General features: G+C 39.6%; 1 protein-coding gene across 1 annotated transcript in view; it reads left to right on the top strand.

Annotated features, from left to right (window-relative positions):
- Positions 1-19,115, top strand: part of si:ch211-212o1.2 (uncharacterized protein LOC492735 homolog) — a 47,936-nt gene extending 28,821 nt beyond the window's left edge. The window contains exons 4-6 of the mRNA XM_067588752.1: positions 7,011-7,155; positions 12,316-12,528; positions 16,037-19,115. Coding sequence (XP_067444853.1) covers positions 7,011-7,155; positions 12,316-12,528; positions 16,037-16,158 — 480 coding nt within the window. The 3' untranslated portion in view covers positions 16,159-19,115. The remainder of the gene's footprint in view (positions 1-7,010; positions 7,156-12,315; positions 12,529-16,036) is intronic.
- Positions 19,116-27,556: the final 8,441 nt, after the last annotated feature.

Here is a 27,556-nt window from a genome sequence, read left to right as displayed (position 1 = left end):
CTAAATGTCACTGTCTCACAGAGGGCTCTCCCTGTAGACAGTAATGTCCATGGTCTCCAATACACACATGACACACACCCAAGCAAAGACACACACACATATGCACACATAGACCCATTATATGCACACATAGACCCACACTATGAATGGCCTCACCTTGAAACTCCACAAACTGTCACCATACCAGAAGACATGTATTCACATATGTATATAGGCATGCGTAAAGATGGATGCCCCTACATTTCATTCTCAGATTAAAACACATCACCTACATTAACGCACACCCAGATTTTGCCACATTTCCCTCAGCCAATTAGAGTAAAGGTTATTCTCATTTCAGCCAATTAAAATCACTGTGATCAGGTGCAGCATGCAGATTGTTTTGATTAATGAGATGAGGGTTCAGTGTGTGTATTTCATCTTCTATGTCTTCTGTTTATGAAATATTCATTTATAATTAATTAGTTGAAATGTGGAAGCTGATGTGTGTTTTGAGCATCCTGAAGCATCCTAATTATAACAACAGTTATCATCGTTGCTGAACCCATATTTTACCAATGTATGATTAATGATATTGTAATATTTGTATTTATCACTGTCAAAATAAATGGGATTTGTCACATGAACCTCATTCTACTATAACCTCACAGCTTATTATGAAAGTTAAATATGTATATAATATAACTATATGATTATAAAAGTGACCATTGCAGTTCCCAAAAACCTAATGTTTGGAATTGTTTTAAGTGACTAAATTCTGTAATTTTAGGGGTTTTTCTGTAGTTCATTCCAAACAGATGGAGCTGCCCACATACAGTAAAAGCTCTGTCATGAAACTCTGAGACCTCAGTAGAGACAGCTATATGGAGTCCAGGAGCCAGTCGCACCATCTGTACACAAGTGTTTTATGCAGCACTAAATTAAAACTCACACCAACAAACTAATTAGTTGCTACCAAATATTTAAACCCAGTAAATGTCAGTGAGGTTATCCTGATATTTCTCTCATTCTAAACTGCATGAATACTACCACCTCTTTTGGTACTTAAAGGCATACTATGTTGGATTTTCCTTAAAAAAAAACAAACTATGCATAGACTTATTATTTTGCTGTGTTTGGGACGTTTCTGGGTGTCAACCTTTGGGCAGTGAGTGTGTAGCCCCCAGCCAATAACAGCCCACAGGGTGTGAGGTCGAGACTTGTTGTGTAGCGACCAGGTTAAATGTTTTTTTTTTTTTATGTGCTTCAGTGTTTCCCCTAAATGAAATGGGATGTTTGCTTCTCTGTCTTTCTCCTCTGCTCTCTGTCTGTGTCTGCTACACACACACACAAACAGAGCAGACGGGATGAAGCATGCTCTTCAGTTGCATTCATATCTAAGTCACACAAATCCGGCAATGCGGCACCTTCCTGCAGAGTTGTGCGGAGGTATGGCCGTGTTTATTTGTGCTTCAGAACATAGCTGATGTGAAACAATCAGAAAATAACGTTTTATTTGATTCACGGCTTTGTAACTGACAAATCCTACATAGTATACCTTTAAGTTAAATTTATCGTTTTGCCTCCTAAAACTGATTTTGGAAGTTACACTACAGTGTATGATGCTACAGTGACTTCCTGTTTACATATTTGATTTCTTTTGATTTAACAGTACTACAATTGTTTCCTATAATTTCTAAAGTTGAAATGGTGCAACAGAATCAATAAATTAAAAATGATAAAAACTCTTTGTATACTCTACAGTATATTACATCTTGATAATCTAACACCAAATTCTTCTCTGCTAAAATCCAGTTTTGGTTTCTCTTTCACTGTCAACATGACCCTTAAAATACAAACTGTCATCCAGAGGGAACTCAAAGTATTTAAAGGAGTCAATTTCATTAAGCCAAAAGTAGGTATTGGGTTAGATGATGACAGCCTCAGATTTAATGAAATGAATCACTTTTAGGTTTACTGGGATTTAAAATGTGTGTCCACTGAATCAAATTAAAAGCAGTTTATAAATAGCAGCAAAGCACAAAGCAGTTCATCACTGTTTACAGTCTAATAATGAGTTGCTGCATTTGATTTCATTTACATAGGTTTACTTGTTAGCCTCTGAAATACTTAATACTTCATGAGTTAAAGTTCTCCACTCAAAAATGTGTTTTTCTTCTTGTTCCTACACTTGGATGTTTAAGCTTCACTGTACAGAATGATGTATGTGCAGAGTTTGTTTTCATGTTCATCTGCTGAAAGTGGAAAGTTTCTTTGTGCTCATTGAAAAACAGATTATAAGGGGCGGGCCTACAAGCATGATGTGTGACATCACAACTAATTTGGAAGCCAATCCTGGTCCAATATTCAACCTACAAAAATGTGGTGTGGAAACTTGAAGCTTCCAGTGCACAAACACTGAGAATGGACTTTACAGTGAAGTAGGAGACATCTTGTGTCCAGTAGTTCAACTTTTGAGATGAAATATATTTACATATTTATAGTCTCTCAATTTTTAATGAGGGAAGAGGAGATACCATTTTAAGGATTTTAAAGTGGTAATTATACTTTTTTGTGGAAAAACCATATCAGACACACATTATTGTTCCAAGCAGAGTATTTCTACATGTTGTAATAGATGTCTGAAGGGGATCTTGTCATCATAGCTTTAAGATAAATCCTCTTGCTAGAATATAGTTTGATGCTAAGCGGCTCCAAAAAGGCATTATTTACAGTCTGTTTAGTGTGATAAATTTTAATGGATGATTTAAAAATAAATGTTGTGTTACTTGTGCTATAATGTAATATTTTCTCTCAGTCTACTGTGAACCTAATGTATTTTTGTTAATGAGAACTATTTTCAAGTAGTTTTTATTGGCTTGTGTCATTTAGATATATAACACATTTTTGCACATGCGGCGTACATGCATTGTACCATCAGTTGAGTCTAAACAATGATTTTTCGAGTCCTGTGTTACTATTTGTGTTTGCCTAAGGTACTATGTGGTTTGATGTTTATTTATCATGTGGCATTTATTGGGGTTTGGGGTAGTTACTGGGACCAAAGGCACAGCAGCAGTCACAGATTTGCATGGTGTGTCGTACACTGTAGGAGACTTCTAATAAAGACTTTAACTGGAAGAGAAGAATGGACCTTTGCGGAGAAAAGAGGGATGACAATAGGGTAGAAAATAAAGTGTGTATACGTATGTGTGTGTGTGTGTGTGTGTGTGTGTGTGTGTGTGTGTGTGTGTGTGTGTGTGTGTGTGGAGACAAAAAAAAAAAAATAGGGCATACACCATGGTTGTGTTTCTGTGTCGGTGTGTGTTGTGAGACTGGGAATAAAGCAGGCCTGTGCTCCCAGTTAAGGTTAGTTTGAATATCAAAGACGAGCACAATGGAGAACACCTAAGGCTAATAACGGTAGCGGTTTTAAAGCTAGATGAAACATTTGAAGACAGTGTCGCTCTTTGTTATTTGTTTGTTTTGTCATTTGATTGTTGTTGTTTTTTTTTGTGTATGCATGTACTGCGTGTGTTCATGTGTATGTCCTTATTTTGTTCCTTGTTATCTTTGTTAAGACCTCTTTAAAGACGTTTCTCAGATTGTACTACTGTAGAAGCTTTAATGCAGACACAACATGTGTTGTCTGCACATATGGAGTCGTGCCCTCCATAACTTCACCATAATGGGATACGTAACAGTCGTAAGAGTCTGCTGTCATTGTATCATAAATAATATTTCCTGCAGTGAAGGCCACGGAGCAGTAACAGCTGCTACTGGAAACTGCATTTTCAATCTGTCAAAGTCATTGGCCCAGTATGGCCAGTATGGTCTCAAGGATCTGGGGGGAGATTTTTGCTGCCAAGGTCACAGAGGGTACATTAGTTATGTTTCCATTTTGATGTGGATTTTCAATTTGTACATCTGAGTGGAATTGTAAAAGATTTTTAAAAAAGCCAAATTATTGTAAAAAAAAACAAACAAAAAAACTTTTTACGCTTAAAAAGGTCTAAGGTAGTAAAATTAGCATATCGGATGCATACTATGTAACCCCAATATCCATTTTGGCATCATCTAAGAATAATTTAAGAAAAAAAGAAAAGTTGGCATATCAGATGGAAAGAGAATATGCAACAAAGGCTAATAGAGACAGATTGTTGTAGTTCTGTTGTCTCTTGCTTCCACTCACTGTTACATGCCTCTATTTGACCAGAAGACACAAAAAATGAACAATAAAATGCAAGCTGGTGTCAGAGGTGTACGTACCTCATCATTGCTGCTTTGATTACAAATTTTCATGTCACCTAGCTCTCAATCACCATAGCAGCTGATAAAAGTACCAATTTTAACAAGCCGACAAAAAGCAGCAAGGCCAAATGCCATGATGTATCAGATACCAGTGCTTAATTCTGGAAGTAATTTATGTAATGTGTCATTTCTTCTCATGTCCTCTTGAATATATTTCCATAAAGGTAGTTAATGTGAACACGCACCGATTCACATTTTATTTTTACAAAATTTCAGAAATTAGCTTCAACTTACAATTTGAATTCATTTTCTTGTACATTATACTCTGGTGTGTAAAATCCCAGGGCTAAATGAAAATCCAATACATTATTAGTGAGCCCATTGTGAAAAGCACCATCACACATCCCTTAATTGCAAGTTGATGTGTTGCTACCTCAGGGTCATATGTAAAACTCTCCCATACTGCATACTGCTAGTGCTCTTCATTAGAAATTGTATTACAACGATTTGCTTTGATTTGAATCCATTAAAGCCTTTTCACTGCACAATACTAAAGATGCAACACTGACTTGAACAGTGCACTTCATTTTCCCTGTAGTGTTCAGAACTATTCCTCAGTGAGGCTTTCTGTTGTTTTTTTGTTTTTTTTTTGTCGTCATGTCATGGAGCTTTAATTGACTCAACAAGGATTTAGCAGTCCTCTAATGACACCACTTTGAGGACAAAGTCACGCTCATTAGTTCCCAATGATGCCCAATTCACATTGAAATTTGCCAGATGTGCTTACAGTTTAGGGATATATGTTTGAAGATACTTCTTCCCTGTCTGTTTTTCTTCTTTTAAAAGCATCAATACTTCTCTCCTTGTGTCAATTTCCTTCTTTCTTTTTTGTTACATCATTAACAAACATGTTTCTTTTAAGGCAACTCTCTAATGAGGCTGATTAGAGTGTTGAAGGAGAGTTAATTGAATGACTGAAATCAGTTGCTGCTTAAAGTCCGGAAGGGAAAAAGGAGACTGATGGTAAGAAGGAAGCACAGATAGAAAGATTTGGACAAAAAGAGTCAGAGAGAAAAAGAGACACCAACAAAAAGTGAGATGAAAATACAGTAAAAAGGTCGTAAGGACAAAAAAAAGAAGGGGGCGGAAGGGCGTGTCCATCCAACCAGTGGGACAGCGCCGGTTGCTGGGGCGATGGGCGATGTGAGCTGGTGATTAACAGACGTCGTGCGAGGCGGGCCGTTAAACGGTGTGGGATTAGAGGACACGCAGCGACCGTTGGCCCGCCGTTAACTGGTAGCGCTGATGCCGCCCCGCTCGGCACGACCTCCGCAGCTTAGCCGGGCTTTCATCTGGCTGAGGGCTGCGGCGAGTGGAGGGGGGTTATGGGAGAGGAGGGGGGAGGGAAGAGGCAGACGAGAGCCGAGATGGATACATAATTGTGAAGATATCAACAGATAGTTTTCTGCTTCCAGCGGCACCTACCAACGATGTTCACAGATAGGCGCATGTGATTGGTGTGAACGGCTAACACGACAATAATGAGTTTTCATGCTGATATTTCCATGGCTGCATACACACACACATACACACACACAGACACACACACACACAGACACACAGACATGTGCACACAGTGGCAATATAGATGCAAACCTTCCTGTCTTTGCTTTTTCCACAGAGGGAAATAAATTACCTTTATCCTCTGTGTGTGTGTGTGTGTGTGTGTGTGTGTGTGTGTGTGTGTGTGTGTGTGTTTCCTTTTGTCCTCTTTTGTGCTTCTGAGATTCAGATTCGGTCTTTTATTTGAGACCCCCATGTTCTCACAGACTGGTCTGACAGTGTCTGCCTCTGCTCAGTGCAGGTGGGGTTTACACACGTGTGTGTGTGTTTTTAAGCTCATGTTTTTGAGTTTGTGTGAGGCGTCCATGGGTCATTTATGTGTATGAGTGTGTTTGCTCAAGTCGACTGCTGTTCTGTGGTTTATTAGGATGCTGGATATGAGCTTTGGGGTTGCGCAGGATGCTGAGCACTGCTGAATCTCTGTGTGTGTGTGTGTGCATTTCATCTGCATTTGTGTAAACACTGTAAACAATGCTTTCCAGTGTCTGTTTTTTTAAGCAGAGAAATCTACAGTTTTTTTTTATCACATCAGTTCCATTTAGCAGAAACTGGATGTGTTTATGTTTAACTGAGAGAACAGAAAGAGGAGGAGGAGAATGAGCTGTTTTCTGTTCATTTGACATAATTGTATTTGGGCTTCAAGTTTAATTCTTTGTTTTTATTTCAATAGAATTTCTAATTTTCAACCAAATACACCCTACACACTGTATATAAGGTAAAACACTAGGGCTTTTCTGGGGTTAAATGATTTAAAAATTAAACTGTTTATCATAGCTGGTATGTAACAGAGTAGGTGAAAGAAAAAACATTTCAGTTTGGATCACAATCTGTATGTTGATGACCCCAAAAGAGAACTGGAACACAGTCTTTTCTTTAATTGTCAAATTATTATTTATTAAAAGCAGGACTAAGGTTTCACTGCAGTCTATTTCAGTGTCCCATTCAAAACGTCAGTCAAACTGCTGTGGCTCTAAGAGAAGCTCACGATTGGTTAATGAGTCCCTCCTCTCAATTTAAAGCTAATTGTTTTTTAACAAGCATACATTGTTTGAGTAACCCTATCCCTATCTCACAAGGCTTTGGAGGGTGAAAGGAATCACATAAATTATTAATCTCTTACTCTCTCTCTTTTTCTGTCTCTCTCTCTCTCTCTGCAGGCATTTATTCGTCCGTTCAGAGAGCACCACATTGATCCAACCGCCATCACCCGCCACGACTTCATTGAAACCAATGGTGACAACTGTATGATCCCCATCCTACCACTGGCTCACATGGCCTACAAGTTCCTCACATACACACCAGGTAGCACACACACTGACTATAAGGCATACACATACATACACACACACATTCAAACCAACTGATTGTATTTGGAGGAATGCACAGCTGCAGAACAAACAGACAAACAGAAAATGCTGAGAATATGGACTGCATGGAGAAAAGTTGTAGTTTAGAGGTGACACCAATGTGTGTCCTGTTTCCTCTTCAGGATGAGTTGATCAGTGAGAGACAAAGTAGGACATCCTGATATTTCAGGATGGAAGGAAAGGTGAGAACAGAAAAAGAAGGGTGAAACCTGCTGTTGTGTCCCAGGAATTAAGTTTTCCATAACTGTTACTAGGAGAGCAGAACGCCTGCAGAGCTTCCTGCTACCCCACCTCCCTCCCCTATGGACATGATCCCTCACCTGCTTCCCACACGTGAACACTGATGATTGTTCCTGAGCAGTATTGGTGGCACTTACAGTCACACAAATCTGTAGTATGAATGTAAACATTTCAAGGTTAGCCATACAGGGGTCTAACAATCTGTAGCAGTGACTTTGTGAACGTTTTGAGTGTTGCAGGATGCCAAAGATAGCACAGCTTCTGAGGTGGGTGAAGTGTGTCCACTGATCATGGGAGGCCATGGGGTAGTTCTGCTGGTACGTGCACTGACCTTATGAGTGCAGGGCAGGAGGGGAGAGACCGGAGGAGGAAGATCAGCAAGAGAAAGAGAGCAACCTGTTATTGAGGAGGCGACGCCTCCACTCGTCATGTCTGCACTTCAACTTGAGCTGAAAGGTCACTGATGGGTCGAGAGGAGGAGGAGGAGGGGAGTTGACATCAGCTAGGTAGGCTAGTTAGGTTGAAGGTGAGGTTAGCTAGAGTATTGTGGGGTTAAGCTTCTCAGAGTCTTCTTTTACAAGCTGTGATCGAGCATTTCTGCTGTCATTTACAGTATAAAGCAGTTATCTAGCTATTAAAAGATGTAATTAGCAGCCACAGTCATACCTCTTTAAACTAGAAAACCTGATCCCAATACTATATGAAGACACCAAATAATAATACTGAGCACTGACCAGTAACATGCTTTTTGTTGACATCACAAAAATGTTTGCTTATGTTATGCATTTATGTGAAAAAATCAGCTGATATATAACTTTTTTTTTTTACTCAAATGTTGTTATATTGTATATTAGGACATAGTTTTAAATGTCAACTATTTTTAAGCATCACAAGGTCTTCATCAGGGTGTAAATAGTAAAAAGAGGTGTTTCAGAATAATGTGCCAGCTTTAAATATGACATATCTCCCTGCTCTGCCAAGGAGTGCCTGAAGAACATCTTTTCTTTTTCTCTGATCACCAGCCAGTGGAGGGGGTTGGGTGCGAGGGCGGGAAGATTAGAGAGGAGAGAGCAGTAGTGAGGTCCACTTGTAGGTGACATCCACACCTGTCATGTCACACACCACAGGGAGTCAAGAGGTCACGAGACAGACACAGGGAGAGACGCGGTGACATCTACACCTGTCATGTCTGCACCTTAAGAGGTCACCGCTAAGAGTTTGAGACGGAGGGTGAGAGTGCATGGAGAAGAGAGGGAGCAGGAGAGTGTGGGGGGTTGGGGGCGGCAGAGGGTCATGTAGCGGTAAGATGACATCTAAACCTGTCATGTCAAGCTCCTCACAGTGTCAAGCGGTCACCAGACAAAGACAGAGACAGAGGTAGATGGGGGAAAGCTGAAAGCCACGAGGTGACATCTCCAGCTGTCATGTCTGCACTTGAACTGGGGTCAAGAAATCGCTGTTTTAACCAAAGAGAGGGAACGAGAGATGGAGGTAGACAGAGAGAGGACAGCTGTAAGTCATACCGACAGAAAGGCTCGAGTGTATTACAAGAGTTAGCGGAGTGACAGGCAGACTTCAGACTTAAAGCAGAGGACAGGAGAGATGGACAGAAAGCACATTCCTACTGAAGACTTTGTCAATATAGAGCTGTAGACGACTCAGTCACATCTACATCTAAATGCTGTTCAAATTCAAACAACAGAAGACGTCTTTCAGACTGTTTCCATGCAAATTATACTATATCCAGAAATGTTGCACACAGCTGCTCCCAATGTATGAGACTTGACATGTTTGTCACCTGTCAGCTCGTATCAACACTGACACAATAAACATTTCCCGGATACCAATCACTTCTTTAAGAACTCTTTTCATGGTTTCAGGCCTGGCTGTAGTCTGCATTTAGGAAACCTAATTAAACACTTCAGCTCAGAGGACAGACACACAGTGTTTTCACATTTTTAGCCATGCTGGCAGTATGTCTGTCCACTACTTTGGTCCATAATATCCAAAAATCTCAAAACCATTGGATGGATTACAATGCAATTTGCTACATTCATGGTCTCATTCATGGCCTGAGGATGAATCATTGTGGTTTCAGTCACCCCTTGACTTTTCCTCTAGCACCACCTGCAGATAAATATTTTAGCACTTATCCTGTGAAATATGTATCTCAATATGTACCAGACGCAACATTTTTCACAAGCATTCCTGTTCATCTCAGGATGTATTGCTCACTTTGTTGATCCTTTACTTTTCCTTTAGCACCACCATGAAGGTGACATTTGTGGTTTTGAGTGAAATGTCTTGACAACTATTGGATGAATTGCCTTTAGATTTGGTACGGATATTCATGTTCCCCTCAGGATGAATTGTAATAACTTGAATAACTTGGTCTTGCCCTGACTTTTCCTGCGGCACCATCATCAAAACAAATGACATTCCCGTCAGCATGCTGGCATTCTCACCGCAAGAGCATGTTAGCACGCTGATGTTAGCGTTTAGCCCAAAGCACAACTGTGGCTACGTACAGAATGACAGAGCTGCTAGCATGGTTTTAGACTTGTAGTCTTGTTTTTTCATATTTGAAAAAAATATTTTTAAAAATTGCTTGAAATTTTCTTGACAGTTGTCAGTATTTGTCACCCTCTCAGTACAGCAGTCTGGGTTAGTTCCTTGTAGATCATGTCAACCCCATGCTCCCAAAGTTTGCAGACAATTTACTGTTAAACTGTTAAAACAGTCGATATTTTTTCACATTTAGTTTAGTTGAGTTTAGTTTAGTTTTTTCTGAGTGTGTAAATACCGGGGATCATTCACCATATAGCTGACAGAAGTGTCAACTGTGAATCCTGCTGCTATCGTGAAAACAATATAAGCAGTTTGCAGCGTGGTGCCCTTTTGCTCAGTTTGAAGCCGCTTCTGTGACCAATAAGATCAAATATAAATGAAAGATGACTGAAAACTTTTTCACCTTGTTAGCTAACTTTAAATTCTCAACTAAAAGTCAGTATTCAATTAATGGACAGGTGTTTCTTCTGCTGTAAACGTATACTCAACACTTCCTGCAGATTTTTCAGAGTAAAAGGTTTTCACAGAGGGAAGAGATCAGGGCCCCTGAAAGCTATGATATGTAACTGTTCTGCATTAAAATGTCTAAAAACAACTAGACCTATGTTATATGTTTTGTTGAATTTTGTACTTACATTATCCCAAATGTTTCCAACAATTTTCAAACTCAGAGAAATCAGTAATTTTAATCAAGGTAATGGTCCATTTCATTTGGTCACCTGTCAATGGCATCATACCCCTCGACCAAAGAGTATACGCCCACAAGATGCATGTGTCGGCGTTGTGCGTCTACCAAAGTGTACACACATACAAGATAATATGTTGCCGTTGTGGTTTCCCGCCACAAACTGTCATAAATTGACTTTTATTCAGTTTTAAGCCACATTTTTACGATAAACTTTTTTAAGATCTTGGTTGTTTTTAACTTTAACTTGTTTTTAACCGGATGAAGGATTTTAGTCATCGGATGTCTGGAGAAGTCTTAAGTTATCAGAGAAACAAGCTGAGCAAACGTTAGCAGCAGCTCAGCTTCAGAGAAACAGATTTTCCACTGCAGGTCATACACTGACTGTGGATAAATACGTCATACAACCCCATTTCAAAAAATGCAAACTGTCCCTTTAGTAGAACATTATCAAATATATTTTAAACATGTAAAATATAGATTATAATAACAGCCTTTGTCAAATAAAGGTCCATTGTTAGCTAACTACTGCCATGATTCGAGAAGTAATGGAAGTTTACTCATAAATTGAGAAAAATAATGATGCTTTGTCACAATCATTCCAATTTCTTTTATTCCCTGTAAACCTTTAATGGTTACCTCAAACTAAGTGCAAATTAACATTACACTGAAAAGTCTTGCTCTCCGCAACTCACATCCCCTTGGTTTACAGCTTTGAATTACCTCTCATTGTGTAAAGCCTCGGCCCTGTATCCTGATTCAAAAGGAAAAACATCACATTAAAGTAAAATGTACTCCAAATGCTTCTTCATCGTGACTTCCACACTGAGCCTAATCCCCAGCCTTCACCTGAACTCCAGCTCCACCTTCATCTCAATACCACATGAAAACAAGCCTCACATTGTGTCCAGTCCCAGATTGCCTTCGTCAGGCTGATGTGCAGTTCTTTTTGAGCTTGAGCGCGATTGCAAAGGTTGTTTAAATATTTAAAGGTAAGGGGAGATGATTCATGGTTACATTTGAACATCAGTAGGACTTTTACTTGCCAAAAGAAACAGACAGAATTTGTAGAGACTGATTTTCTTGTGTGATAGCACACGTGTAGAGGGTTGAAGTGTTGACTGACTTAAATTTTCCTCTTGATGCCTATGGTGAAGCGATCACTGTCTGTCCGGAATAATCTGTTCAATTGATGTCAGTGTGACTGATCTCCCCTTGGACTCTCTGATTTTGCAAACAGATTTTTGAAGGACAGTCACTGCTCAGTGTCCACCTGATGTTATGTTATATTACATTACAGCCTATTTCATACTCCTTTTTCTCTCCCTCCATCATCCTGTCTTTGTTCTCTCCTCCTCTCACCCATTTTCCACTTTTCCCCATCTTTCTCCATCTCTTCTTTCCCCTGTTCCTCATCCTCCCCCTCGGTCTCTTCATCTCTCCAAGGCTCCTGCCAACATCCTCTCTGTGGGAGTGCTACGCCTCCGTGCTGGCCCTCTTCATTACACTAAACAGTTTGATCAATTATTCTATTAACTTTAGTCGCTTTTTCTTTCTTTACTTGCTCTTCTCTCTGTCTATCTGTCTCCTGTCACCTTTCAGAGGCCTTGGCGGCATCCTACCCTTGGGACTGCTATGTCTTTGCCCTGGCGGTTTTTGTGACGTTGACCAATCAGATTCACAAATGGAGCCACTCCTACTTCGGCCTCCCACGCTGGGTCATGCTGCTCCAGGACTGGCATTTGGTGTTGCCACGGAAACACCACCGCATCCACCATGTCTCACCACACGAGACATACTACTGCATTACCACAGGTAAGAACTGGTACTGCTTTGATACAGCACAGTATAGTGGCAAAGTCACCATTTAACACTAGGTTTTGTAGTGTGTAGTCAAATCAACTATATATAATTAAATATAGACAAAAGTATAACATTTTCAAAGAGAGCTGAGTGGTTGAGGTGCATACCACATAACCACAACGTCCTAATTGCTAATTGGTTCACACTTCTTCATGTCTATCTTAAAGCAACACTTACACACTTATATGTAGACTGCAACAGTTTTTGGTTGCTGTAATCAATCCTTATCTTCATACTGGCCAAGAAGGGATCCCAGCAATCAGAAACTGTTGCAATGTACATTTAGATAGACTTGAAAAATGTGAATCTACCCTTTAATCTCTAACGTTTAATGAGAGATGGTGTCAGGTTTTATTGTACAGTTGTGGTATGTTTCAGGTGGTTCATCGGCTTTAAATGACCTTTGATCAGCCAAGCCAAGCATCATCACTCAGCCAATCACATAAGAGCTGATCATGCCTTCAACACTCTACTCATGTTGCCTCTATTTTGAAATAAGTTAAAGTTAAATAAGTTGAACAGTTATTTAAGATAGCTTCATCAAAGAAAAACAAATCAAACCTCTGTGCTCAAAGAGGTTAGCAGGAGAAAAATGAACAGGATCCTTTTAGCCTGATAACAACATGTTAGCCTGGATTAGTTAAACCACATTTGAAAAACGGGGCCTAGATTATCTTTACAACACCTACAATACTTTACATACATATTACCATCTTTGAAAACAAGGTGGAGTTGATGCTTTCAAGGCTTTAAGGATATTTTTTTGCTACCACCATGCCCCTCATCATTGCTGTTGGTAGAGATGGAAGGCACAATCCCAAAGTAAATGTAACTATCTTCTTTGTTTTAACTTTGCATCCATCAGAGCACTGAGACGCTAAAGTTGAAAGTGTGTGTAACATGACTTTTCACTGGTATCAGAGGGTCACCGGTGTGTATGATGTGTTCGGCCATTTTAGATCGCCATAATTGAAGCTGAAGACTCCAGAATTATTTCACTTACAATTCTCAGCAGATTCCGACAAAATGGCGGCTGTGTCTGTCTGTCTGTCGGCTTCTTATAAATAACTAAAAGAAAATGTTCTGTTTGCGTGCGTGTGTGTCTTTAGAGACGCAAGGCCTCCGTAATAGATCCACATTCAGTATTCTGTGTGCATCTGGGTGAGAGGGAGGGAGAGAAAAGAGGGAGGATACACAAGGGGGATTCAGCTCGTACGTCACCCTGCGCCCCTGTGGACGACAGATGTGTGCGAGCGAGTTGAGGGGGGTGGCACTGTGAAAGTGTGTGTTCGTAAAACGCACGCACTCGTGTACATCTGCATACTTGAGCATCTGTGTGTATACTAGTCTTTTTGACCTCCTCTTCGGTTTCCAACCTGTGTGTGTGTGTATGTGTGTGTGTGTGGTGGGAGGTGGGTTGGTGGCGGTCGGGGGCCCCACAGGGGACGGCGACGGCCCCCCGCTCCCCCAGCCTAGCTGCCTGGGCCGGGCTTGGATTCCACTGGGGCTCGCCTAGCTGCCTTTGTGTTTGCCACCGGCTGACAATCCCCATGTATATTTAATGCTAACCTGCTGTCTGTTCTAACAAATAGGACTTCACAGGCAGAGGGGGGTTGGGGGACAGGGGAGGGAGGGATTGGAGAGAGCGGGAGGGCAAGGAGAGGGTGGGTAGGAGGAAACAGGGATTTGGAGGAATAAAAAAGAGGAGTGTGTGGTGAAAGAGGGAGAGATGGAGCAAGTGAGAAATGTAAGGAGAGATGGAGTGAAAGAAAGACTGAAATCAAATAAAACCTCTGGCTGCTTGACTGTCTTCCAACAGAGAGGGTCACTGGAGGGATGCACACACACACACACACACACACACATATATATCCCTGGAGCTAAAGCATGCACCCTATGCAAACACATCATGGGTGGTGGTGTGTGAGCATCAGACAAGGGTAGCCTGAATACACACAGCCCATGTGGATGTCTCTATTTGCTTCTTGCTACTATTGGTGTGTGTGTATAAAGAGCGCTTGTGCATTTGACTTCTTTTATTTCTGCATTCGTGTGCTTATGTTATAGTCTGTGTGGACTTACAGAAGTGAAATAGTATGCATGAAAGTACTTTGACTTTATACATAAATGTACAGATCATGTGTGTATGTGTGTGTCTTTGGTAATAATAGTAAAATGGCATTTCATCTCAAATGCCAAGGGACTTCTCAGCTGCCTCTAAAGCAGTGACGCTTGTACATGTGTGTAATGTGCTCAGCAAAGATGAGCCTGTGTATGTGTGTGTGTGTGTGTGTGTGTGTGAGAACAGTCACATGTTTCCACAGAGCCTTCTGTAGAGTCATGCATGCATGCATGTGTACATGTAAATGTACTTTGGCCTGTAGCCATACATACATTAATGTATTTACCTCAAACACATATACTCATTCAGTAGCTACTAAAGTTCTGTAAACTGTGAGAATGAAGAAACCGGAGTGGTGTGTGTGTGTGTGTTAGTGTGTAGTATTCCTCATGCTGTGGGGACTTGAATCTGTTTACATAGTCACATGTGGGGACTCGCCTCCCTTTTGGGGACAAAAAATTCCCTGTAATGTAAACCATTAAATTGTGAAGACTTGGTTTAAGGTTAGGGTTAGGTTACGGTTATGGTTAGGTCAATGAAATGTCCTCTGAAGTGCTGGAAACACGACTCTGTGTGTGTGTGTGTGTGTGTGTGTGTGTGAGTGTGTGTGTGTGTGAGCTTGTGTTAGTAGGGGCTAAGGACATCTCCTGGGAGAGTCCCCACATCCCTCCACTCCTCTGAAATCTAGTCTGTACACGACGATGAGAGTGAGACAGGAGGTTAGACGCAGACAGAAGATTTGAGGATTGGGATGCAGATGGAGATAGGGGAGGGGAAGAAATAAAACAATAGAGTGAGAAGTAAGTTAAGGACAGAAGAATGAAATCTAAGATGATGCAAAGAGACATGAAAAACTAAAAGAGACATTAGGAAGACGTTCAGCGTGTCTGGAGGGAGGAGAGAAGAGGGGAAAGGCGGAGGTGGGTTTGGAGGAAGGATGGTTAGAAATGGGTCAATATGAGCTAGTGCTCGCCCTGTGGGTGCTGCTGGAGCAGTGGGCGGGGCCTGAGACAAAACAAATATCCAAATACAGTAGAAGAATCCCCTCAGGGCTCCAAGACTGTGGACTGATCTGTCTAAAACACTTTGGCTTGTTCATTAGTATCATCCCTCAGCTCTCAGGTTACTGGATATGATTTAGTGTTTTTAATTTGCTTATTTGCTGCAATATTATTAAAAGAATAAGTAAAAATAATATAAATGTGTCTTTCTACAAAGTCTGACATCTCATTCTTTCTTCCATTCCTTGACACCATCTCTTTACTCCTCCTCCATCTTTCCAACTTTATTTCTCCATTCCTTCTTCTTTCTCTCTGCACATCTTTCCAATCATCCCAGGCTGGTGTAACTACCCACTGGACCAGCTTGGCTTTTGGAGACGGATGGAGCAATTGATCGAACGGCTGACGGGGCAAAAACCACGATCAGACGACCTGGCATGGGCCAAGAAGACTGACTGATAACCACACAAAACACACACACACACACACAGAATGATGGATGGATGGACAGATGGGCTTGAAGATGCAAGCACATACAGTAGATATAGAGATGGATGGGGGTAACAGACACACACACAAACACACACACACATTTTTTCATGTCTCTGTGCTTATTGCTTTTTTTTCGCGTAAGAGCAAACATTCAAAGAAACGATGTTTGCCAAAAAAATCAAAGATGGTTCGAGTGATTTCTGTATGTGCTGGATGTAAGAGGTGAAAACATTACTAAACAACAACACTCTGCTGTTAACAGCCAATCAGCTAGTGCGTTTGTGGGCCTGTTTAACCAATGAGGTGTGGTGGTGGTGGTGTTGTGTGTAGGTGTAGGAGGTTTCTGGAGGTTGGGCTCTCCAGGAGTTACACCACACACATACACAGCTTCGCACGCACACACACACACACACACACACACATACACACACATACACACACACACACACACAGTTTAAAAGTCAAATGATCAGTCACTGTCTCCTCTGATTTCTTCATGTCTGTTATTTGAGGTATTAGTGTTTTTTTTAACTTTTGAAAGCCCCTACTAGAAACATCACCACCGTCCTAAACACTCATGGCTGCATTTACACACAAGAAGGTGAAAATCTGATGATTGTGTGCTTTAGATGAAATATTTAAAAATCAGACCTGCTAAAAAAAAGAGATTATAAATCCCGTCTTTTGTGCCTGTGCTTAAGCTTTGATGATCTCCGCAGTCGGGGCCAGGCGAGACTCGGGAGGACAGACATGTTGAAAAAAAAAAAGGTTTGATTAAAATATACTGTAGCTTCTATGATGACTTTTTATAGCACTACTATATAAACATGTCAGCGGTCCAGTAGCAGATGCATATTTGTGCACTTGTAACCTCTTGTAAAAGTGCATAAACACAAATGAAACAACTTTCAGTTGTAGATTATGCACCTGCATAATTCTCATTTCAAAATGTCGGTGTTAGTTGTTAAAAGCACTTCCTGTTCATCCTATGTGTGCTTTGACAAACTCTAATTCCTTTTTGTGCAGACATTACTCATTGATGTTTTTGTACTGAAAGACATTTTGGAGCAGTCCAGTGTTTCGTAGCTTTAGGAAAACACTATATGTACAAATTTAAAAGCTTCACACTGGCAGATTAACGAAGCCATCTACTGCTTAAAAATGATCGTTAAAATCTTTTGATTGTAATGAGATTTAAGTAGAAGCTTTTGAATCCTGATGAGTTTTAGCACAAATCATAAGTTAGTTGTAGTAAAGAAGCATTTAATCTTGTTGCACTTTCATGCAAATTAAGGGGGGAAGCCGAACATAATTGTCTCTTTGTATGAAGCATTTTAAGTAATATTAGGAACAGGGCCATCAGAATTAATGTCTTTCTTTACAGAAAGAAAAGTCAAGCTAGCTGAACTTCTTCTGGATGGATACATTTGTAATTGATGGTTTAGCAGGTTAAAGATGCTGTAAAATGGGCAGCAAAGTAAAGTTTTTATTTTTATAGCACCTCTAAAACCACTCACTGGTGAACGTAAAATACCAAAAGAATTTCAGATAACGGTCAAACAGTTAATAAAACGAAATGAAAAGAACAATATAAAAGAATATCTTTACTTAATGCAGGGTATATCATTAGAAAATACAAAAAACAAAAGAGAAGTTAGGATGTAAGCCAGGTTGATGTTTTATAATATACATATACTGAATTCTCTTTTCTCCGTTTCAACGTTTGAAGCAGAATCTTTTCGACCTCTACAGTTTTTTCTTCCTGTATCTCTGACATGCCTGCAGACAGAATTCTATCCATCAGAAGTTCCGTTTCTTGGAGGATGCTTGTGGCTACCCCCAAAAGCCATAAAATGAGTCTGACATGAGCATTTAGCATTAGCTGTTCACCACCACACTGGACGGCTCAGGGCAGGAATAGCTTTGCTGGTTAATTGCCTCTGAGTCTGGCTTCTTGTCACATTCCGCATCACTAAAAACCTTTATTCAGCTTTCATTCAGTTTAGAACAGCCAAACCACTACTTGAAGCGCTACCTAATGATTTAAATTCTTACTGTATTGATTTAAGAATATTTTTTTTTCCCTTTTGTACCACAAATAAACTCTCACAGTCTTTCATAAACAGTCATCCAAAGCGTTTTAACCGCATTAACATCCGCAGAGAAGACAAAGAAACCTCGTAAACTGCAACTGTAAATACTAAACACAACATGAAATGTGTCACAAACCTCTAAACTTAAATCAGAGATACTCGTCAAAGAAATGCATGGCAACAGTTTTCGCATCAGTTCGTTCTCTCTGTGCCAGCTGACGGAAAAAGGAGGAGAAAGAGAAAGAAACTTGTTTTTCATTGCACCAGAGAGCAAAATTGATTAGTTTTCTGAAAAGCCGGTTACCAAGTCGCTTATAGAATGCAAATAATGTCTCCAGTGTCTCTGATTTTTGTTTACATTTCATACTGTGACACATGCACTTTAGTTGGCTGTTACTAACTCTGTACTAGAGAGTCTAGCTGCTTGACTTGTAGTTTTTTTATAGGCTGGAAATCCCTTCAGTCACAGAGGGTCAATAATAACAGCACTTTATTGTTTTACTGAGTAAATGTCTGAAAATGTGTCCTGCAAGCACACACACACACTAGTATTCCACACATACAGATGAAATCACGTAGGCACTCTTACTTGCATGCACACACCACACACATTCTTGAAAATCTCAATCATATACAGACACACACACACGCTCTTTCTCACATTGTGTTCTGTTGTTTTTCTCTGGCTTTATAATTTTCTATTTTTTTATTAATAAATCAAGCCTTGTATAGTTAAACTCTGACGTTCCATTTTGCAGCTCAATGCTCGCTGCTCGTCTGCCTTAATGTTTTTATCTGCTCTTTAATTTAAATAAAGGATTATTAACTCCAGATGTTGATGTTCTGTGGTTATCTTTAATATGAAAAACATACTGTATGTTTAGTATATGTATATGTATATGTATAGTAAACTCTTCAGTTCAAAACTAACTGTCAATCTAATAAGAAGTCTAGTCCTCTCTTAGCAGGACGTGAGCTGCAGTTTTAGTGTCACATGATTTAAATGCTGTTTTTTTTTTAGTTCCATTGGTGTCTTTAGCTATATTGCAAAAGGGGAGGAGGCCTGTTGATCCTAGACTATGTGCACAAAAAATGAGATCACAAAATTGGGACATATGGATACAGGATGAGCACTTTTCATTAATCTTAAAGCATGATTTGCTGCCAGGGTTAATATCGTGCCTGGCTCAAAAGTTTCATTTGAGAGAAATACCATATACTGTAGTTACATACCACTGCTGAACCACCAGCGCCCTCTAGTGTCCTGTGTGTCTACTCTTGAACCCAAGAGTTTGGTTTGGTAATATTACTTAAAGCACTTACCACAGAAAAAAATGAATAATTTTTTTGTTGTTGTTTAAATGGTATCTGCCTCATAATGACTGACTGTTAGAATGTATCACATCATCCCATCACACAGTAGATAGATAGATGCAGTGTGGGGCCTCGAGCAGAGTCCTGAGTGTCACCCTGTTCTGCTCTATATCTCTGCCATCTAACCTCACGCATCGGTTCAGTGAGTCTTGCCATCCAGAGCAACCTCCCCAGAAAGCAGAGCCCCCGTTGGGGTACAGCTGCTGCAGCGGCCCCAGTGGATCCTGCTGAGAGCTGGAGGCAGGGCCAGTGCCAGAGCGGAGGGAAGGGAAGGTAATTATAGAGGAGAGGAGACAAGGACAGAGGAGGAGGGGCAGAGACAGGTGATGAAAGGAATGTAAAACAGAAGATGTATCAGTATAATATTTAAGAAGTTTCCATTTTCTGGATTATGAAAGTGGACAACTTGAACTTACAAGTAACTACTGATTATATATATAATAAGGCTTTCTTTCCAAGAATAGCATTTAGTGCAGGAACATAGCCAGTCTTGAGAACAGGTGTTAGAATGTCTTGGACACAGGAGTGATGATAAATTAGGTGGTCATTTTTGAAGTAGTCCTTTATAATATTCTTACATATACTAAATACAGTCCATCTTCTTTATAATGCTTTGGGTATTAATATGCATCACACCGAGACCCCTCCTATGTTTTACAGTTTGCAGGTGAGATTAAGGGGAGGGGGTTGACTCTCAGATATTGCAGGGATGTTGCTTGAAATGAACCTGAATAAGATTGCTTGAACAGGCACCTGTTGATCCAGGTAAAAATGTACAAGAGGATGAAGCCTGCCACTGGTCCTTCCATAAAACAGGGATACTAAATGTAGGAATTGTAGTTACAGAGGTTTTCAGAGGGAGACTGTCATGAGAGGGGACCGTCCATCAAGGGGAACATGTGAGTACATGGCTGGGTCATGACCGGAAGTGGCCATCTCTGTGTTTAAGCATGGGGTAGGAGAGAAGTTTCTAGCAAGACAGTGTACATATAGAATGAAAATTTGAATGACAAGAAAAAAATGGTACCATAAACAGAATCTGAGTAGCAGTGTGCAGTATTATCTGAGCAAAACATGAACATCTGTATCGAATTTCAGTGCAATACATGGAAAAGTTGAGCCATTAAATTAAAAACCAACAAGCCTCATGGTGGCCCAAAAGGGAAGGTCAGATGTTCACCAGTCAGCATTCATCCTCTGAGAACCATGAATGTTTGAAATGAAATGAATGAATGAAAAAATGAAAAAAGTCTAAAATAGTGGACTGACCAACATTGCCATTGCCAGAATTTCCTCTAAGTTTGGATAAAAACACTGTTGTACAATCACTGTTCAAAAAAGATTGAAATAATAATAGGTGATGAATTTCCACACAGAGGAAATACCACCATACAAATGTGATTGTGCTGAGTTCTTTGCTTTGGTGAAATTGCTAGATTACTTAGCAAAGCATTGCCATTGTTAGACATTTTCAATATTTTAGCATGGAGAGCCAACGTTTTTATGTACTTAATGATTATTCCCTAGCAAGTCAGACTCTGAGTGATGCTGTTGTCATGACAGTAGCTTTATACTGCTTACTTTTCTTTGAGAGAGATTTCCCAGATTCAGTCAAGGTGTTGTGTCAGATTGTCACTTTGAACAAGTTGTAGAGTGGAGATGTAGGACTGTGAAGTGTATTTCAGATAAAAATTGATGCCAGTGAAAGATGATTTGTGTTTCAGTTGTAAAACTTCTACACACCTGACTTCAGGTTTTAGGATTGTTAATTCATTGGAAGCTTAAGAAGGAACTGTAGGTTAGCAGAACACACACACAAATACAAAGATAGTGTCTGTCATACCTTAGTGTGAACATGTGCACACACACACACACACACATACTCACACACACACCAGGTGGTGTGACATGTTGCAGAACTCACACGACTTCATATAGCTCACAGTAAGCGTTCCTTTGTCATTCCCACATTACTGCCATCACTTCCACTGTTACATCCAGCGCTAACAAGACACATATGTAGTTAGCCTTCTTCTGATACACACACACACACACACACATGCTCCCTCTCTCTCTCTGCATGGTGGTGACATTTTGGATATCGCTGTGCTGATGTGCATGGCTGATCGGTGTCTCATGCTGCTAGCTATTAAAGTTTCTATCAGACATACTGAGACACAGGGCTTGATGGCAACACTTACAGCAGTTAGATGCAGGGACATGAATGTGTGGCTTTTAAGTTGGTACTTCATTATAATATAAAAGTTACAGGGTTCTTTTGTTGTTGTTGTTGTTGTTTTTGTTTTTTACCAAGCAGTGGTTTCATATAGCGGTCCACAAAGTGATCATAAACATCTCACAGGTTATTTTTCAGGTCACAGTTGCAATCGTCTCTTATGTGCATGAATCACAAAAAAAAAAAAGTTGTCTTGCAGATTAAAAAAACAGCTTGCTCTTTAGGGTTACATGATTGAATTCAGTCACTGAAAAAAATCTCAAAATTCTGTATGTCTTTGAATGAAAGTTGATAAGAACTGCTTTCATGCTTTTTAATATCGACTCAGTTGAAGTATTGGAGTCAGATTGGAGTCAAGACAATAAGAGGGACATTGGTAAAAATAGAATTACTTACAGTAACACGGATTTTGTGTTGCTAGTTCAACAGCCACATTTTCACCCTGTTTATGTGAAATTCATTGGCTCACCCAAGCAACTTTTGTCTTCCACAAATGTTAAAACAACAAAGCCTCTTTTGAAGTTGATGAAGTTTGGCGAACTTAATTAGGGTTGGCTGTAAGAATCATTTACACATCTACCTTTAGATATGCAAAGGATATGAGTTTGACAAGTTTTCACTGCGGGTGTGTGCATCTGTGTTTGTTGTTGTTAACCCTTTGTGATTTATGCATTTATTACAGACACTGGGGTGAATTTTCTGGTCTTTTTCTGGCCATTTTGGTGTTGTAGGTTAGACATCCACCTGCACCTCTGAGGGGATTGATCTTTCATCACTAAATAATTTAATTATATTTTAGATTAATTCAGCTTTTCAGACCAATTTATGGTCTGTGTCATGTGAGCCACAACACATGTCAACAATTAAATGCACCTTACATTTACATGGACACTAGTCCCATTAAAACCATGACTTATGGTTTTAATGATATTTAAGATATGATACGGGACATAAGAAACCTGCTTATTCATATCCCTGCATGAATTCTGACATTATCCAGATCAGATTTCTGAATGGTCCTAAACGACCCGCATTGATATTAGTAAAGCAGTTTTGATACTGCATGTTTGAGAGCTGATAGTTCTGCATTAGAAATATATATAATCAGATTCACAGCTTTCCTTTGATGGTTTCCTATAATATTTTGTACTGTGTAGTATCCTATGGTATTAAAGGATGCCTTGCTCAGCAATTTTCTTTCATTGTTGATATAAAAATATTGATTTTTATGGTTAGGGTTAGGGCCATGGTTGAGTTTAGGGAGGGACCAATCCTAGCAACAAAGGATTAGACCTAGTGTGCCTGGCAGCCTTAGCTCAGGGAAAAATAACACAATTAAACACATTATTTCCCATGATGTGTCCAGAGTTTTTTGCATGAAATTGATAAAGTATGTCTGTAGTGTGATGTTTTAGACACTCGTTTAATTAGTGCATTATCATTGTGTAACATAAATTACTAATACATTTTTTTAACTGTGGAAATATCAAACTTTAAAAGCGCACAAAATAATATACTGGCATGACATGGCATAAATAAATATTACTCTACAGTACATCACAAATGGTAGCTATGACTTCTTCTACAGCTTAACTCAGGCCTTAAAATTACATCTCAACCTGACTGTACACCAAATATTTAGGGGGACAATGGCTCTTGTAAATACCAAACTTCCGTTTATGAATCTGTAGTTATAAAATATCCAAGTAGAGAGAAATGGAGAGAAAAGGTTAAGATGGTTTATGTCATGGAAAAGATCAAGACAAAACTCCATCAGAAAACAGAAGTATTCACTGAGAGGTGGGCATGACTGTCCTTTTCAAATGTATCCTTTGTATATATGTCCTTTTTCAAGATCTTCTTCACTATATTTGTGAGTGATTATGTTGACTTGATGCAATAAAAATATAAGTAGAAAATACATATATCCATATTTTTCAGCTGCTCTCAATCCAAAACTGGATTATTGAACTCATCCCATTTAGGCCTAATTAGGTTCAGCAGGGTTTGATAAAAAAATGAGTGACGTCAAAGAGTAAAAGTAACAGAGACCCTTGACTCTAATGACATCTGTAAGTGTGGCTGCAGGTGACTTTTGTCAGACAGGATGTGAGAATCCCACGATGATGCTCATCACAGATCGAGGTGTGTTCACACCGTTTGCAGTAGCTTGCTGTGTGTGTCTGCGCACCTGAATGCATATGAGAATGTGTTTGTCTGTTGCAATTTTTACATGGTGTGGATTCACGAAAGTGTATGCATCTGTGTTTGTGTGTGTGTGTGTGTGTGTGTGTGTGTGTGTGTGTGCACCTCACCTGCAGGTGCTTGTACAAGTGAGAAAATACATATTATGAGACCTGACTGAAAAGATTGAGGCATTAAAGACTCTGTAACTTTTAACATACAACACTAGTCAGAATGAAAAAAAAACACAAAGTTTGAGAAGAGTGGCCTTCCAGAGATTTTAATGTATTTTACTTGATCTTGGTCCTGAGTAATTCAAGTCAAGTCAATTTTATTTGTGTGCCCCAATAGCACAAATTGCCTCAGGGGGCTTTACACTCTGTACAGCATACAACATCCTTTCTCCTTCAGCCCCCAATTCAGATAAGGAAAGACTCCTGAAAAAAAACTTAAACGGAAGAGCAACAGAGGAGAGATCCCTCTTTCAGTCGTGTAATAGATTTTGTGTGTACAGAACAGACCGAGATCGCAGAATTACAGAAATACATCATGGAAAAACAGCATGACAAAATTATATTCATAACACCCCCTATCTTAAAGTTTGTAATGTAATACCAGTGATTTTAATAATAATAAGATTTCCCCACCAGTTGCTGGCTATTTTAATATTTTATATCTGGCTTTTATTAATGTTTTAGGTGTTTGTTTAAGGTATTTAGTCTATTCTGCTTCTTGCAGCCACAGCCTGTCTGTAGCTGTGGATGGGAGTGAGTTGGTCAGATGTGCATGCGTTCAATATGTGTGTATAAAAAAGCTCTGAATGTGCTGACATTCTTCCAGAGTGTTACTCTAACAGACAGTCAGAGTATAACTCTCCTTCAATTGTTCAAACTTTATGGCTCCTGATGCTTCCTCTACCTGCTGAACCTCCAGCATGAGAGTAGAAAAAACAAACAAACAAACAAAAATGTTTTTGTTTTTTTCCCCCCACACATCTGGCTTTTAATAGGGCTGGCACACTACATACAAGGCTGGCAGGGGAGGTGAAAGAGTCATGGGGCATGTCACAATGTTTGTCAGGGATGGAAAACACCTTATAATGGGAAGTTATTGTGATGCCACCTGCTGGTTGCATTCAAAACCTTTCACACTAATGTCATACTGTACAGACATGCTGATTAACACAAAATATGTATACAGATTAATTGGAATCCAAACTGTAGTTTGTCACAGCTCTGTCAGAAAAATGTCTGTTTTCATGTACTTACAGTGCTCTCAAACTGATATCTACATCAGTTCTAGGAAACTAGTTCAACAGCAACATCTTCACCCTGTTTATGTGAAACTCATTGGCTCACTCAGGCAGCTTTTGTCTTCCAGAAATGTTAAAACAACAAAGCCTCTTTTGAAGTTGATGAAGTTTGGAGAACTTAACGGGGGTTGGCTGTGACAATCATTTACACATCTGCCTTTAGACATGCAAAGGATATGAGTTTGACAAGTTTTCTCCGCAGGTGTGTGTATCTGTGTTTGTTATCACTGCCTAACCCTTTGTGATTAATGCATTTATCACAGAAACTGAGGTGTTTCTCAGACTGATGTCTACGCCAGTTATAGGAAAGTTATAGAAAAAACCCACATTAGATTACAGCATTGAAAATAATTGTGCTACTTATACTGTAGATACAGTGATATGTTAGGCATGATCACATTGTCATGAAGGATTTATGTTATAGTGCATGTAAAAAATGTATAATACATAAGAGATACAGTACTGTATGTGTCATATGCAGTCTTGTGTAAGCATGCTTCATTGTTGTAAAAATGTTTTTTTTCTAGCAAACACTGTAATTCATGAGCGCACTCCTGATGTTGAAACCTTTTCTCATTTTCTGATGTGATGATAATGAGTGGAAGGATGGTCAAGTGCTCACACAGATCACCCTGTAGCTGCAGTATCACACAGTCACTCTGCAACAGCCAACATGTGGCTGTTTATGGACACAAACAGCTGCCTGCTTATTCAGTTTGCTAAAAATCTAAAATGAGTTTAGTTGAACAAAACAGCTGTATAGAAGAATAAGAAAACCTATGTGGATACCAAAAGGAATAGTTCAACACTTAATACACTTAGTTGCTTTCTTGCCAAGAGTTAGGTGAAAATATTAATACCATGTATTTATAAAGTGGTAACAATCTTCTCATCTAACCTTCGGTAAGAAAGCGAATAAACATATTTCCTAAAATGTCTGATAAGTCTTCATTTAAGCACTGAAAGTCGAAGCACAAACAGAAAAGCATGAGAGAGTCATGACGGGGACAGGAAACACTGTCAGACACTGATGTAGAACATGCACCTTATCATACATTTATAAGTTATCAAGTCTTTAATAAATGAGTTTTATCCTGGCTGATTTGCAACCCTCTTCTAGACGTTTGCAGTAAAAAGAAAGGGGCTGCCGTCAGCATTGTAAATTGGTAACAGTAGTAGCCACACAGCACATTTGGACACATGCAGGATCCTGTTAATTCACTGCAAATACTACTATGGCTATCAGCATTACAGTTATTTATTATTGTTTATTTTGCTGACAGGAGAAACAGCCAAATATGTAAATTTCAACAAACAACATGACCGATTTAAAACAATACTCCATTCATAATTTGTACCCCTTTGTTAGTATGGGAACAGTTAAATTAGGCTCACATTGTACTTGTACTGGGCTTTGCTGTAGGTGAGGGTAATGGTGGGAGTGATGGGTGAGGGGGTGAGGGGAATGAAGGTGGTGGAGAGTTAGTGTGGGGAGCAGGGTAAGGGGGCGTTGCTGGTATCATGGGACTTGGTGATGAATAGCTGACACAGGACTACAGGGACCAGAGCACTGTCAAACTGTCATACCACTCCCACTCACACACACTGGGAATGCTAATTAGGCATGGGCATTGTGTGTGTGTGTGTTTGTGTGTGTGTGTGTGTGTGTGTGTGTGTGTGTTTGTGTGTGTGTGTGTCTCAGAGAAACAGAAACAGAGAAAGTCCAATGTCCTCGTGATTTAGAACTGCTCACGTGTCACTGCCAACATGACCAAGAAAAAATCTGAATCAGTCGTCATCAAAACTGAAAATACTTTGCCCTGAAGCCTTTGCAGATACATGTCCATGTTGTGTGTGTTGATATAAGAAATTGTGTCATGTTTGAGTTCGAGTTTTGATTTCAACTTACAATTTGAGTGCAACTCTAACCTTCTCTCATTTCCCAGCACTGTGTCACTGTACATAAGCACATAAATACCTCTAAAATGTTTAGATTTCTGAAAATATGCTTGATTTTCGCATTACAAGACCTTAAATCCATTGAATTCACACTCACTAATTAAACTTATGAATTTGATCTGTAACATCACCACCTTCAATTCATTTCAATTCAAAACTAAAAACTACAGAGACCTTGGAGTAGTCATGAAAATATAACAGTCACAT

This window comes from Thunnus thynnus, chromosome 5 (assembly GCF_963924715.1).
Source record: "Thunnus thynnus chromosome 5, fThuThy2.1, whole genome shotgun sequence".
Lineage (NCBI taxonomy): Eukaryota > Metazoa > Chordata > Actinopteri > Scombriformes > Scombridae > Thunnus > Thunnus thynnus.
Note: the sequence above shows the minus strand (reverse complement) of the source record. Positions and strands in the feature narration are given on the sequence as shown.